This window comes from Haliaeetus albicilla, chromosome 28 (assembly GCF_947461875.1).
Source record: "Haliaeetus albicilla chromosome 28, bHalAlb1.1, whole genome shotgun sequence".
NCBI classification, from domain to species: Eukaryota; Metazoa; Chordata; class Aves; order Accipitriformes; family Accipitridae; genus Haliaeetus; species Haliaeetus albicilla.
In genome coordinates, this window is record NC_091510.1 from 16,791,831 (window position 1) to 16,806,568 (window position 14,738).

At 40.4% G+C, this 14,738-nt stretch overlaps 1 protein-coding gene across 6 annotated transcripts in view; it reads right to left on the bottom strand.

Moving 5' to 3' along the window:
* Positions 1–1,811: 1,811 nt before the first annotated feature.
* TBC1D30 (TBC1 domain family member 30) overlaps positions 1,812–14,738 on the bottom strand; it is a 58,025-nt gene continuing 45,098 nt past the window's right edge. For 4 of the 6 annotated variants that reach the window (XM_069773617.1, XM_069773611.1, XM_069773613.1 and 1 more), the window contains 6 exons: positions 13,856–13,961; positions 8,262–8,374; positions 7,949–8,088; positions 6,082–6,288; positions 5,817–5,873; positions 1,812–4,511 (listed from right to left, as the gene is read on the bottom strand). In XM_069773617.1, coding sequence (XP_069629718.1) covers positions 3,730–4,511; positions 5,817–5,873; positions 6,082–6,288; positions 7,949–8,088; positions 8,262–8,374; positions 13,856–13,961 — 1,405 coding nt within the window. In that variant the 3' untranslated portion in view covers positions 1,812–3,729. The remainder of the gene's footprint in view (positions 4,512–5,816; positions 5,874–6,081; positions 6,289–7,948; positions 8,089–8,261; positions 8,375–13,855; positions 13,962–14,738) is intronic. The other 2 variants (XM_069773612.1, XM_069773615.1) reach the window with 1 other exon arrangement.

A 14,738-nucleotide genomic window follows, 5' to 3' on the forward strand; every position in this document is an offset into this window, starting at 1 on the left:
TGGGGGAGGCTGGGCCTGGGCACCGGCTAGCTTGACACGGTCTTACACTGCAAACCACTTCTGTGTCCTAAATCTTGTGAAGTATCTCGTGTCAGCCAAAGTCAGCCCGTACAAACCATGAAGGCTTGGCTCTTCAGTGGGGAAGGGCGTGCAGAAGATAGAAGTACCCTTCACACGTGTACTTTCCTGCAGCGTGCTGGACCCACCCTGCCCACACACGACCCTCCCAGAGGAGACCTTCCCTCAGATGCTGTCACCAACACCAACTGCTGTCCAAACACAGCAGTTCGTGGCTGCTCAAGAAGCCTGACCTGACGGGTCCCGCTGGCCAATGACACTCGGGCTGAAGGTGCTCGTCTGGGACGACTGCCCATCTCAAATCACTCGCAGGGCTCCATGATGACCCCCTGCCCTGAACCAATCTTCTGCCAACAAATAGCGAGTAAAACTGGAGCAAACAAAGCATTGACAAGGACAGGGATCCATTAGGATGAATTTTTGTCTCTTCGTGCTTCAGCGGAGCTGGTGCCAGATGGTGACACTGGCTCCCTGCCACTCAGCCAGGTGTGACCACTGCCTGCGGACGGGCACCTGGTGACTCACTGCAAGAAGGTCAAGGAAAACTACAGAGCGGTGAAACCACCCACCTTCTGCATGAACACCTTCACATGGTTTAAAATACATGTCATGGAGGTTTGAAAGGGATTTAAAGTCTCTCTTGAATTTTGAACATGAACTTTTACCTGAATTGGAAATATCAGTGTAAAGGACTGCATTTTATTTTTGCTTGAAAGAACATTTTGTTGTCTTTCTAGCAAACACATTCCTTTGAATGGATTATGATAGGATTTTTGTTAAGTATACAAAATTATATTTCCCCTAGCTGCAGTTGTGGATGAAATCAACTGTTTGCTGCCTGCAGTTCTGAAAAACTGATTTCTACCATCTACCATTTTTACCCCCAAAGTGCAGGCAATTTTGAATAATCTCAAAATAGCTTTGGGTCCATTTCCACTTGCAGGCCTGTTAAGTGTTCTCAAAACAGAATCAAATGCCCAGCCCTTGAGAGCTTCCATTTGATGATGGTGAAACACATTCTCAGAAATAAAAGTCAACCTGATCCTAATAAAATACTTTCTCAAAAAAAAGACTTGAGGAGTTACAAAAACCCAATAAACAGAAAGGTCACTTAGTCACATGGAAGAGAGCACTAGTACAAGGAGGCCTCAAGGAAAACAAAATGCAGAGGTTTATGGAGCAGAGACTCCCACCATGATGTTTCACAACGTCCTCAGTGCTGCAATGCCACTCTTTCAAGCACAGCCACATCACCAGACCTCATTTGCTGAAGGGATTCATTAGGGAAAAAAAAATTGGAAACGTCTCTGGAGTTTCCTGATTCTCTGGATGTCATCTTCATGTTCCACCCTCAGTACCAAGTGATGAAGTTGCTTTTGCTGTATGTTCAACAGGCAGATTTCAGGTAGAGAGTAAACATCCTTTGAGGTACTGAACAGCTGAAGTGACATTCAATTTTCTCATCTAGCAGTACTTAAAGAAAATTGCCTGCAGCAAACATCACCAAACTAATGCACTGAGGTGTCATGGTTCCTTTGCCTCAATCCCAATGGTCCAAGTAGAGTACAAGACCTTCAGAGCACACTCGTCAATTATTGATTAGGTCTGAATCGCTAGAACTTGTATTCTACTGGCATTTCTTTCCCCAGACCAATATCCATGCAAAGCTTGCTAATTTTTCATTGCTTAATCACAGCTTAACGTGTTGAAAATTCATACATGTACTTTCAACATTTTAGCAGTTTTTGCAGAATGACAGTCCTTTTATTTTTACTGGTTCCATATACAGCCACGTGATACACTGAAGCTAAGAAAAACTGGGGAGAATGATTCACAGTAAAATTTTGAGAAGTCCATTTCTTCTTAATCAAGGCAGAAACAATTCTCATACAGTCCATGATCACTGACTAAATTCTACATTATTTTAAATTTACTTAGCACTATAAATAATCATTAGTGACAATACTACTATAATCTGAAAACAAGGCAGGGGCAAGATCTGATCTACATCTGGTTTATAGTGTTCATACTTGTATATTATTTATATGCAGACACTTGTATAAAACAACAACAAAATAAAACTGTCCCCACAACAGTAAACAGGGTATATTGTACAGCTTAAGTTATTGTATACAGTAAAACTGATATCAAATCCTATAGGTTATGGGATACATTAATAAATAGACAATGATATATTAATTTGCAAATTTAACAAAGAATTTAAAAAGAGGAAATAAGATATTACATACAATGGGACTGATTCATCATCACTGCTTTTACTCGAGTTTAAAATAATGGCACTTTCATGTCATGGGAAACTTGGAAGCAATAAGGTAATGAATCACAGTCAATACATACAATTCGGCAGAGCTGTAACATTTTAAGAGGAACCTGAATTTCTTGGAGTTTGAGTGCTTGATTTTGCAACCCTGAAGGTGAATTATCCACATTTAGCTTCTCTGCCTGCCTGTTTAATATATATAGAAAAAAAAAAAAGTATTTGTCTTACGGTATTCACCAGCTTTGCTTTTTGATTTGGAAGTAAATACTCAGCTTATCGCTTTGCCATTCTCTTTCACACCAAACCAGAACCAAGCCGTGGAAGCCCGTGGCAGTCCCACGGGTCCATCCCACTTACACAGTGGCTCATGTGTTGGCTTTTAATGATAAGCGGCACCCTAAGTATCTCATCACTCTATTTATAGAATTTAAAACCCTAAACTACTTTGGAACATTCATATATTGTACCTACTGCTAAGCTGGCAAATATGATTTAATTACAAGTCTGTAATCTAGATAATAGCTTTTAAATCCACTGAAGCCAAGATGTGCCATAATACTCATACAACTACACATATAGTTGTACCTAATTCCTAATTTTGCATGCTGCAACTGTCCAGCAGTAAGTAGCAGAAATGTATGTATGTACATATGTAACAGAAAAGGAGCAAACCAGTATTGTGGATGGACTTATGTCTGCTATTCTCATGCTCACTGATTACATTTATATTAAAAGCAGTATCAGCAGAAAACTGCTGTGGGAAGAGAAGCACAAAATGCTGCTCAAGAACATCTGAAGCCAGATGGCCCAGTAGCTAAGTGGTCATGCCAGACACAAAGGGATACTTTTGACTGCTAGGGCTGCTTGTGCTTCTGTTAGTCATGGCTTCTCCAGCTGCTCACAGAGCGTGATGATGAGGTCTAATGGGGAAGCTGCATAACAGTCATAAAAACTGTAATAGGTGTCTGCTGCACCAGACAATTTGTCCTTCAAGCTTTGAAGGAGACAGGAGGCAGCCATGGGGGGCTGAGGGGTTAAAGGCAGCCAGTGATTTTATGTTCAAGTTAGATTTAAAGAAACAGTATGCTTCACACTGCAAATCAGTATTTATTTTACCACAGAACCATCAGAATCGACAATAGGGTGCCAGAGTGCATCTTCACTAATCTATCCCATAACAACACAGCAGCACAATTGTCAAAGACACATATTTATACATCTGGTAACCACTTTTGTCCCCACTACTTAATTAAAGATTAGAAACGCTTTGGGACACATGTACACACGCACACATTGGGGGGTGGGGGGGGAGGAGGCAATACAAATTTTTTGTTGCTGTCAGAAATAGAAAGTGCCAGGTAGTAAGTACATCATCGTTTCCTGGTCCCACTGTTGCCACTGGCAGACTTACTGAAACTTCTGCTCATCTGTGGGAAGTGTACAGTTGGCGTTCTTTCAGTGGGGCCATACAGCCCTAAATTCCTGGCTGTAGCTGACTTTCGAAGAGGCTTGACGCTGGGAAAAGGATTGAAGACTTGTGGCTTCAGGTTCCCAGGCTGGGGAGATTTAGCCAGGTTTCCACTGTCGCTGGAGGAACTGGAGGACTCTGATAAACATGGCTGGCTGGACTGATGGGATGTTGACTCAGCATTGGTTTTGCTATCTGAGGCAAGTTCCAGTGCTTCCAATTTTAGCTGAACCACTGACATGTTTGTACTGCTGTCCGTAGAGACTGGCTCAGATGACTGCCAGTCAGCTTTTCGAGTAGTCCTGTCATCCAAACCACCTCCTTCTCTTTCTCCGGAGTCAGAATGTTTGGAAGTCTCCTCCTTTGCACCAGGACTATTTGTTTTACAGCTCTCGCTCTGCTCATCTATTAGTCCTACAGTATCCCCATAGCCCAGCTGGCCTTTGGCCCTAGCAATATTCTTTCGATGAACTCGTATGTGAGTGCGCCATGGAGAGTTCAGTTTTGCTTTAAGATCTTCTTGGGGAATGGGAGACATCTTCCCTGTAGCATGACTTGGGATGTGAATAACAGCGTTTTTAAGAGACCTGTTATTCAATTTCATCTTCTTTCCTAAAAGGAGGTGGTTTATCACTGGGGAATGGTTTACCTGAGAAGGGAGGAGGCTGGTAACTGGCCCTTTGTCTGAAAGAAAGTGTTTAAGAGAAACACAGTATTGTAAAAGGACAAAACCAATTAATGTTCTAAGGATGCCCCACCAAATTTGACACCTTTCTATGAGATATAGCAAAGGTTTGTAGGACTGACAGTTATTTACAAAAAAAAAGAAAAATCACTGAATTTTTCTTTCATCTTGGGGTCAAACACAAAGCTGTAACTTCTATAATAAAGATTTTCTGTCCTCCCTCCCTGCTTCCTACCTATGGAATACAGGCATACCATGAAAATAAATCATAACAAAAATAGCATCTCAATTTTTGGAATTGCACTGTAACTGATAGTTTAACATTAACGTTGGCTTCTGATCTTTCCCCTCTCCTTCATTTCTCTTCCAACCATGAGAGGCACTTCAGTCCCTATACAAGGTCAGTCAAATAAGCCTTTCCATGAGGCTTGTGTGACTGGAGAATGAATCAATGTATTTCTAATGGATAAACCACACCTATTAGGTCCTCTTATTAAACCAGAACAGTAGACTCAGAATTAGGTAGTTAGATGACAGTTTGATTAAACCACAAACCCAGCCCTGCATCATGATTAGTAACATTAGAAAGGTTTATGTTTGGGGGGTGGAGATTGGCAATCCTTGGGAATCAACATTTTACTGTTTGCACTGTTTCTGCTGGCTACAGCCTGTTTAAAGCAAATACTTTGCCAATATTTAAAAAAAAAAAATCCTTACAAATGATCTTAATGAAAAATTTCAGCTCTATGTATTCAAATGCTCCTGCTAGGACAAGTTTAGACAATCTAGAAGAGGAATAAAAATTCTCCACAGTGACCCATCTGCATGGTTCAATGCCAACTTTAGAAAGGTGACACCTAAGTGGGGAGGAATGAGTGGGGTGGGCTGTGTTCAGCTTGCACACCCACTAAAACCCTCAGCTGTGCTGTTCCTGCTAACCTCCACTTTCTGAGTTTGCCAATTGGGGAAATAGGCTCTGTAACACAGATTGCTAAATAACGGACTGATGTCCAGCTCAATCCTCACAGCAGTATCATTATGGCTAGGTAAACTGTCAGCCACAATGGAACATCTAAGCCAGTTCTTCAGCTGCATAATTTGCCATACCTGGATGAACTCAGAGGAGTTAGGATAACATGGACCAGCTAGGAATCTACCTGCCACTTGGTCTGAAGTGTACTCATCTCCTCATTTCACTTTTTCCAGTGCATCAGTATGTCAACTCCAAGAATGCCAAAGATTTGAAGTTTTTAATCAGAGAGATCAACACAATGCACCCAGATAGCAAAGACACTTTTAAGTACCATTGTTCAGCTGGTCCCTGGGACCTAAAAAAATCCCAGGGTCGTCACCTTCAGATCCTGACAAAAGAAGAAAAAACATCACCCTCTCATTTACAATCTGTCTGTACGAAGTGGTATCCACTTTACTACTAACGTGTTATATATTCCATCAGTCTCTCTTGTTTTGTCTATTTGGTTAAATGTAAAAGAATGTTATTTGCCTTGTCTCCTATGATGAAGTTAGCTTGTAATAAATTGGTAAATGAAGCATGTTTTGATATGTTACCTGCTCTGATATACACATGGTGAAGCTGCTGTTGCTGCTTCTTCTTTATCCTGGAATATTGCTTTTTTAGTGCATTAATATCAGTGGTCATACGCTCCATCATCATGCTGTTAAAAGCAGCGTGATACTCGCTTCGGCAAGAGTCTATTGCTCCTGGACTTAATTCTGCAATGTTACTGGAACCCAGACTTTGTTCTTCATTCTGATCTGCACAGAGTGGGAATAAAGTGGAGATGAGGAGTAGTTGGCATACTCAAGAGTTCTGCAGATTATCTGCAAGGGAAGTCTATGTCTGATTCCTATAGTCTTATTTAACTGTAGTCTTTAATTAAAAATTTATTATAATATGCATATTTAACAAAGCTGCACTATTTATAATAAGAAGTGTTACATTTCTAGAACTACTGCTTAAGAATAGCAAGGGTTTGAGGGGAGTTCAAAGAGTACAAAAGTCAATTAACATAGCAATGCAAAGTTACTAGCACAGTTCTTCAATTACCCAAAAGTACATCAAGCCATCACCAAAGTAATTCAGAAACTGGTTATTAAAGACACTCAACTGGTCAAAGAGGAGGCTAACAATGCAAGTTATAAAATACATTACAGTCAAGCAGGCATGAGACTATACAACCGACCTACAACCGATACCAGCAAGAAGCATCAAGAAACAGTTATAGCACAACAGGGAGAAAGCTGCTAGTAGCAACAAAAGGGATAGGCGCAGAGCAACTGAGGATCAGGCAACTTGAGAGCATCTCTGATCAACAGCTGCAGAGCAACAGCAGCAGTGCAATTTATTTTCACAGCTGGTTCTGATGCACCACCAAACTGGCACTCCAGGGTCAACAGGGTAATTCTTTTTCAAGGGATATTTGTTTGTCTTTGGCTTAGTTTGCAACAGCAGTCTGATGTTCTGACTACGTGCTAGTTTGAAGCAGCAGGTAGAGACTTACAGTCCCTCAGGAAGGGAAAAACAAACCACCACAGCAATCAAGAGGACAACTGCAGCTTACAGGTCTCAGTGAAACCAAGCCACAAGAATGACGTGTAATCAGATAAGAGCGACTGCTATATCAGTCGGGGTTTTTTAGGGGGGGAAGGTGGGGGTGGGTTGGGGATAAATAACTATAGCCTCTCCCAGGATATCATAAAATCACTGTTGATCCAGTACTGTTTTGTAAAAGCTGCTGCAAGTTAACAAATGATCTGCTTTGCTTGTATGGATCAGAATTTTGTTCTGCTTCTAGACCTTGCACAGGTGAACATACAATTCTGTCAGAAATTTTATTACAACGTGGATGGATTTGAAGAATAGAGACAACACCTAAACCATACCCAATCTAAAAAAAAAAAAGTGAATATAACCAAAACATACAACAGTCTGAAGGTTTGGCCAAAAGCGCAGTGAAATGACCTGCAGAATTCACTCACTGCTGACAGGTTCCAATATTAGCCATGCGTATGCTAATAAAGGTCAAGATTATTTATTACATGTACACTCTTCAGAAAATGCCAACTACCTAACAGCTTTCTTGAAAATAAGCACAGATTTAGGGTGGACTTTTTTCCACACGTGTACTTTTTTTTTCTCTTGTGGGTGGGCAACACTATGGGGTTGATTTTTTAACCATTACTGTAGCCAAATCCTTAACCCACACTGTCATTTAATTTACACATATAGCCTTCAAACTTGACTTTGAACTCATCTTCATGGACTGCAGAGCAAGTCATTTGGTACCTGCTGTAAGCTCTATGTGAATATAAAATACAATTTTCAAAGCAGCTTTCACAGATGAAGCTACAGATGATTTCTGTAAGGTGATACAGATTTAACCATGTTTTACAAAATGAACAAAAGCACTTTTACCTTTCATTTGTTTTTGGTATTTTTGGAGCTCTGGTGCCAAAAACCCACTTAATGGTCCAAGACAGCCAATTGCATTGGCAATTGAGTCTTCATCATCTAGGTCATTCTCCTCATCACTGTCCCTGGTTCTGCCTAGCCTTCTGTCAAATGAGAACATAAGAGAAATAAGAAAGAGACATTCCTAAATATGATCATCACCAAACATCTTTATCTCCTTTAGGAGCATACAAGGGAGGATGCCACCTGCCTTTTCACTATCCGTGCAGAGTAAACAATAACCTTATATGCCATAAGCAGTGCATTTCAAACTTACCCCGAAAGTGAAGCTGATTTCACTGCTGCAGGGAAAGGAGTAATGTTGTACGTGTATTTCTCCCTTAATTCTGCCAGTTGTGGGAAGGGAAACTGAGCCATGGTATAAACAGTCTAGGGGGTGGAAAAAAGAAATGCAGCTTTTAAAATTTTCACTTTAACTAACAGTCCCACAAAAGACTTCTCCATGAACAGACCTTCAGTCTTGCAGAATTGAAGGCTGCACATTCTCTAGTGCTGTAAAATGGAAATGGTCTAGTTTTATGATTCAGTCAATATTTCCTGCAAGAAAAATAAAGACTGACTCACTAGAAAAATACATGGTTCAGAGAGAAAAAAATAAAAATGGAACAGATAACATGAGATGTAGGGTCCTTTTCAACTCCTATACTTATTTAATAATCATTGTCAATGCTTTCCTTGCCAGCACACCAGAAATCCTCCTCCAATTATGATTTCACTTGCATGAATGCATCATTGAAGTTTTGGGAATCTTCCAGAAGACTTACATTTCTGCTCAAGTATTCAACAAGGTATTGACATTAGCATAGATAGGAAGGAGCAGATCCTCACTTGATGTGGACTGTTAACAGATCCATTACTTCACCTGAGCCGCCCCAAGAACTTGTGTGAAGGAAATCACTTCCACATGAAAGTTACAGCCAAAGAGGAAGGACCCAACATTATCCAGCTAACTTTACTCCTCTCAGTTTCTGGTTTTGATTGTTGTTGTTGGGGGGGTTGGGGGTGGTTTTGGGGGGGGAACAAGGGTAGTGAAGGTTGTTTTTTTAAAAAAATTTGTTCCATGGTGAAATCTCTCTGCAACTCTCTGAACTCAACATGTAGTCCCTAGAACTTAAAAAGAGGCCATAAAAACCCCTCCAATACATTTTTATTTACTTCAGTACTCAGAATTAAAGAAGATAAACAGTTGCAAATGTATTTGCTTTCAGCATTATTTTTTGCTTTGTCATTTTGTAATAATAGAACGTGTGTCACCAGCCAACCTGGCATAAAGACACACCAGATTCATTGCAATATCACTGCTGATTTGTTCCTACCTATTTTAATTGCCTTTTTTTTCCCCCTACTTTTGTACACTTACAACTATTCAGGACTTTCAGATAACTGACACACAATCCATCGGGAGTCTCAATGTCAGAAGTAAAAAGAAAAATAGCCAAAATATCATTTCTCATAGTTTCTCTGAAATATTATAGCTTTTCCCCATCTTGAAAATTAAATGTCTTCTGAAAGACAGCAACATAACAATTTCTCATTAGCTATGACAGGAATTCTTCACTTACACTTTTTTTTTCCCCCTGTGCTATTAAGTCAGTGACATTTTCATCTGAAGGCAAATGGCCTCAATTAAGATGAAAGGAAATTTTGAACAATTTCTACATAATCCATTCTTGAACTGTGCCTTGCCTGTGCTAAATACACTAAGGAAAATCACAAACATGAATTCAGTACTAGTCCTTTCCTGACAGAAGAAGAAAAAAACTGTTTCACTAATGGGAATGCTGTAAGCAATGAGGAGCAGGAAGGATGCTGCCGGCTGGAGTACAGCTCAACAGGCTCCTGCGTGAAAACGCTTTTTACAGTTCGAGCCATGCACAGACTCTAAGGCAAGGAGGATGCCTACAAAAACCCAGAGCATGAACTGAAACTTTGCCACTCCATGAAACTACAATGCTACTGTGAAAGACAAGTGTTCTCTAGGGCCTGAACAGCGCTATCCTGGCAGTCTACTAGATGCAGGAATTTTATGATCTGGAGAAAGACCTACCTCCGGCCCAACGTGCCTGCCTGCTTGTTTGATCTCCACCACAGTTCCCTGGTTTTTTTCCCCATATGTCTTGAGTCTCTCCCTTCATAGAGAAGGAGGTGTGTCTGGAATTTATTTCTATCCTTTATGTCAACAGCCTTTTCAGGTAACTTGTTCCATATGCCAGTTACCCTTTAAGTGAAACAGTCGACTCTGAATCCTCCATTTACTCCTTGCACCTACTGTTTTAGATTACGCTTTTAGCTTTTGCCTGTCTCCAATCTGCGTCTATTCCAGATCCTGTGCAACTTCTTTCATTTAGCATACACGTTTTTAGCTTAATTACTTGTTATCAGATTATAACTGGAGGCCTCATTTGCCACCTCTTTAAGAGATCCACAAACAAAGTTTATGCTGATGCAAGTTCCACTGGAAATTAAAAAAACATTGTCAATCAACACCTGTGATCTCCTCACAGCAATGCTTCAGAGTCAAAGCAGCCTGTTCCTAGTTTGTACACAGCCTTGGATGCCATTTGGTTAATTCTGGTGAAGCTGTGCCAGAGTGAAACAGCCTACACATACGAACCATGATGTAGCCAAACTTACCATCTTATTTATGGCCATAAGAGACAGATTCTGGGAACCAGAAAAAAGACAAGGAAAAAAACCTCTCTTCTCACCTTAAATCAGTAGCATTTGTCAATCCTTTCCCTCACCCTAAAAAATGCAAAGCCATCCACACCCTCAGCAGAACACCATACAGAAAGTGATAGGCTGTGGCTTCCAAGAGGGTAAGCAGTTTTGCAGACAGCTCAAACACACTTATTTCAAGAGCCACCCCACACTGGTTTAAGGCTCTTCTCTCTTTTCACTTTCACTAAGAAAACAAAACAAAAAGCAAAAGCAAAAACAAATCCAAAAAACCCCAAAGTGCTACTCAAGTAGAAAGTTAACAGCGAATACCATCAAATAAGGGTAACCATCTACAGAGGATGACCTAAAATGCTAGGGTACTACAGAGGAATTAATCCCTGTTCCCCTCCGCCACAGTAAGCACACAGGGATGCCTCTCCTTTTCCTGTTTGCTTCTCATCTCCTCTATGCTGCAATGTTTCTAGGCATACAAACTGAATTAGTTTAGCTGCTTATAAAAATGCTCACTTTCTGAGAAGACATGAAAGCGTGTACTCAATCTAGCACACGTTGCTTAGAATATCTGCAGACACCTGGCGTACAGCCTTCTGTCTCCATGTTAGAACCGAAGTTTATTAATAGGCCAATAAAATGACATTACTGAATACCGTATTTGTTTAACTTCTAGTCCTGAATACATACCTGGTCTAGCATCTGACATATACAGCATTTACCCTTTATCTACCTAAACTGTTCAATGTGAAAAAGGAGGAAGCTGTAGGCTTGCTTGCTCTTCCAATCCCTCCATGCTCTCCTCAGTACAACATTGTAAGAACTCTTGCCATGCAAGAGCCAAATCTGCAAAAGCTTTAAGCACTCAGTCCCAGGTATATGTACTGTCTGCATGGGAGGGAGGGAGGGAGGCATTTTTAATTATAAACTTGTACCAACTATACATGCTGGTGGAGAGAATGAGGACAAGAGTCCTCTGATCTACTTTAGACATCTGCTCTGTCAACACTTGCCGCTGAAGGATCAGCCACACATCCCTCCTCCAGCTCCCAAAGGAAGCAGGCCTTTTAGAGCACAATTTGTTTTCTAGTGAGATGATTGCCACCAGCAACCTTTACTGAAATGCGTAGGGAAGGCAGAGTAGGGTATTAATCCTTTCCTGCAGTAAGATACTAATCCTTGAGCTACCTTGTAAAAAGTATTAGATGTAAATTCACCGTTCTGATTTTGATGAGGGGAAAAAAAGAAAAAAAAAACACCCAAAACATTTTGAAAACAAAGCAGTCTAACATTCATCTCTGGCTGACTCCTCTGAAAAAGCCTAAAGCAATTTAAAAACCAGTGTCTTCAAGCAGCCTGGATCCTTTTATTAATGCAGTGGTTCATATTTCTTTATTTTCTTCTCCAGCACAGAAAATTGTTCAAATGCAGCAGCCAGACACATGGTGGCATTCACATACCCTAATGGTAAACTCTTTTAGCGCTTAATTCTCTCCAATTATGGTGAAGAGGGCCTGGAGTGAACACCTCAGATGGAGAAAGCTACACTGTCGGTGCCTGCCTTTGACTTAAGAATACTACCCGAACTACAGTGTGGTTTCTTCAACTGAGAGAACAGACATAAACCAGACACACTGCTTCTCTATGCAGAAAACTTAAACCTGCCACATTCTCTGTATCAATGGCGATGCTATCCTACCATAATGCTCCTGTCAGTGTCACAAAATACACATGTACCCTATGAGTACACATATACCTTGTACCAAGTGCTTACTTTTGCTGAAGCACAAAAAGACTGCTGATTTAGTATACTTGTAATTGCAACAGCTGAAAAAAACCCAAAAGATCCTTCCATCCCTTCAACCAGTAAGTTACCTATGCCTTATCTTCTATTACACACAACAGCAAAGAAAGAAATCCTCACTGAGTCACTAAAGTCCACTTCAGCTTTTTCAACATTATTTTTTGTCATATCTTGATTTTGTATTACACTTGAGACCAGGAACTGAGACACAATGAATATGAGAAGGCATCAGCTTGTGCCGCCTTCCTCATGCATCCTCAATATCTGAACTGTCTTGTGAGAAACCTTAACACTTATTTAAAAAGCATGCGAGTACCTCTGACCAGCTGCACTTCCATTTTTGAAACAAAGCCACAGTGCTCTCCCATTCCTAGAGCTCCCTCATCAGACAAAAAACCAACAACAAAAATAAAAAATCTGAAAGTAATCCTCTACTTCAGGGCAGTACTTTACCAGATTAGGTATTATCCCAGACACTCAGGAAGTTTTGCTTCCAATAATGGGTAACAGACGTCAACTGCTAACCGCTGTTAATAAACTCATGCAACTTCATAGACCGACACTGACTTTTTTCCCTCCTCTAAGACAGGTAAAATATTTCAGGTGAACCATGTGCCCTGTATTTGAACCCATTTAATCACCATGCTCTAACTCAACAAAAGCAAAGTTCCAGAACTGTAGCATGAAGTCTTTATAAAACATCTAGGCAGACAACACCTCGAGGATATCACAAAAAGAAGTGCAAGTGCAAATCAGTAAAATTGTATCTGTAGTAGTAAAGGCCCTTTCCTTTCCCAGAACAATGTGGATCTTTGTTCTCATACAATGACGTATGCTTTAAGAATTCAGGGGCTGCAATTATCTACAAATGTCTTTGTTTATAGTTCACTGACAACTGTTCATGGCTTTTTTTAAAATCATGAAGGATATTTTTTTTCTCCTACTCGCTTGATAAACTCTTGCCTCCCACAGTCTCTGCAGAATGAAAAGGACACAGTGTAATAAATAGCTGACCAAAACATAAAACAAAAGAACATCCTAAAAATTATGACTACTAAAAGATTCTATGTCTTACTTGTGTAAATCCAATTGGGCATTATATCACAACAAACTTTCAGCTGTCAACATACAACCAATTTTTATCAAATGGAGCCTAATGGTTCTCTGTTCTTAATGTATAAGATAAGATTTTAGCTTTAACTGCAGGTCACCTATTTGTTTCATTGACATGCTAGCTCAACTCATTTATCTTAAACTTTTATTCTTGGAAGACTTTAGGTTTCTGCAGTACCTGAATAAAAATGTAATGTTAGAAATCAGCACCTGAAGGATCTGTAGAAAGCACAAACAATAATTATATCACAATTACTCACCTGCATGAGTTCATTGCTGTCAATCAGACTGTCTTCCAGCATCTCCTGGGTCAGCTTGCCCATGGTACTGTAAAACTCATCTGCAGTTTCACAACACTCTATTTGCCTACATCAAAATACATGTGGGGTTTTTTTTATTTTACTTTTACATATGAATATACCCCTCCAAACCAAAAGTGAACTTTCTGTCATCATTGAAATACGCGCTTCCATTAGTTGCCTTAATTCTTAAGTTTATTGCAATTCTCCATACACTTCCAAATAATAAAACTATGCGCATCACGTAGGAAATGCTGGTGCAGTAAAAGGATGTACTGAGCACAGCTTACTGTCCTGACTGCTCACGATAAAGGATTCATGCATGTCCAGACAGGTTATTCCCTCTGCCCTTTTCACTTCTACAACATGAAAATCAATAAATCCTCCCTCCTACTAGCACAGGGGAGCTCCCCCATCAGCTCAGAAAGGGAGCATAAAGATTTCTTGATTGCCTCATTGCCCATTCTTCACTATGCACCAAACGGCTGAATTCCCTGGGTGAACTGTGGTTTTGTCAGATGGGAACATATTCACTAGCCAGAAAACATTCTGGTGGAGTGTCCTGGTTTCAGCTGGGATAGAGTTAACTGTCTTCCTAGTAGCTGGTACAGGGCTATGTTTTGAGTTCAGTATGTGAAGAATGTTGATAACACTGATGTTTTCAGTTGTTGCTCAGTAGTGTTTAGACTGTAGTCAAGGATTTTTCAGCTTCTCATGCCCAGCCAGTGAGAAAGCTGGAGGGGCACAAGAAGTTGGCACAGGACACAGCCAGGGCACCTGACCCAAACTGGCCAACGGTGTACTCCATACCATGGGACGTCCCATCTAGTTTAGGAACTGGGAA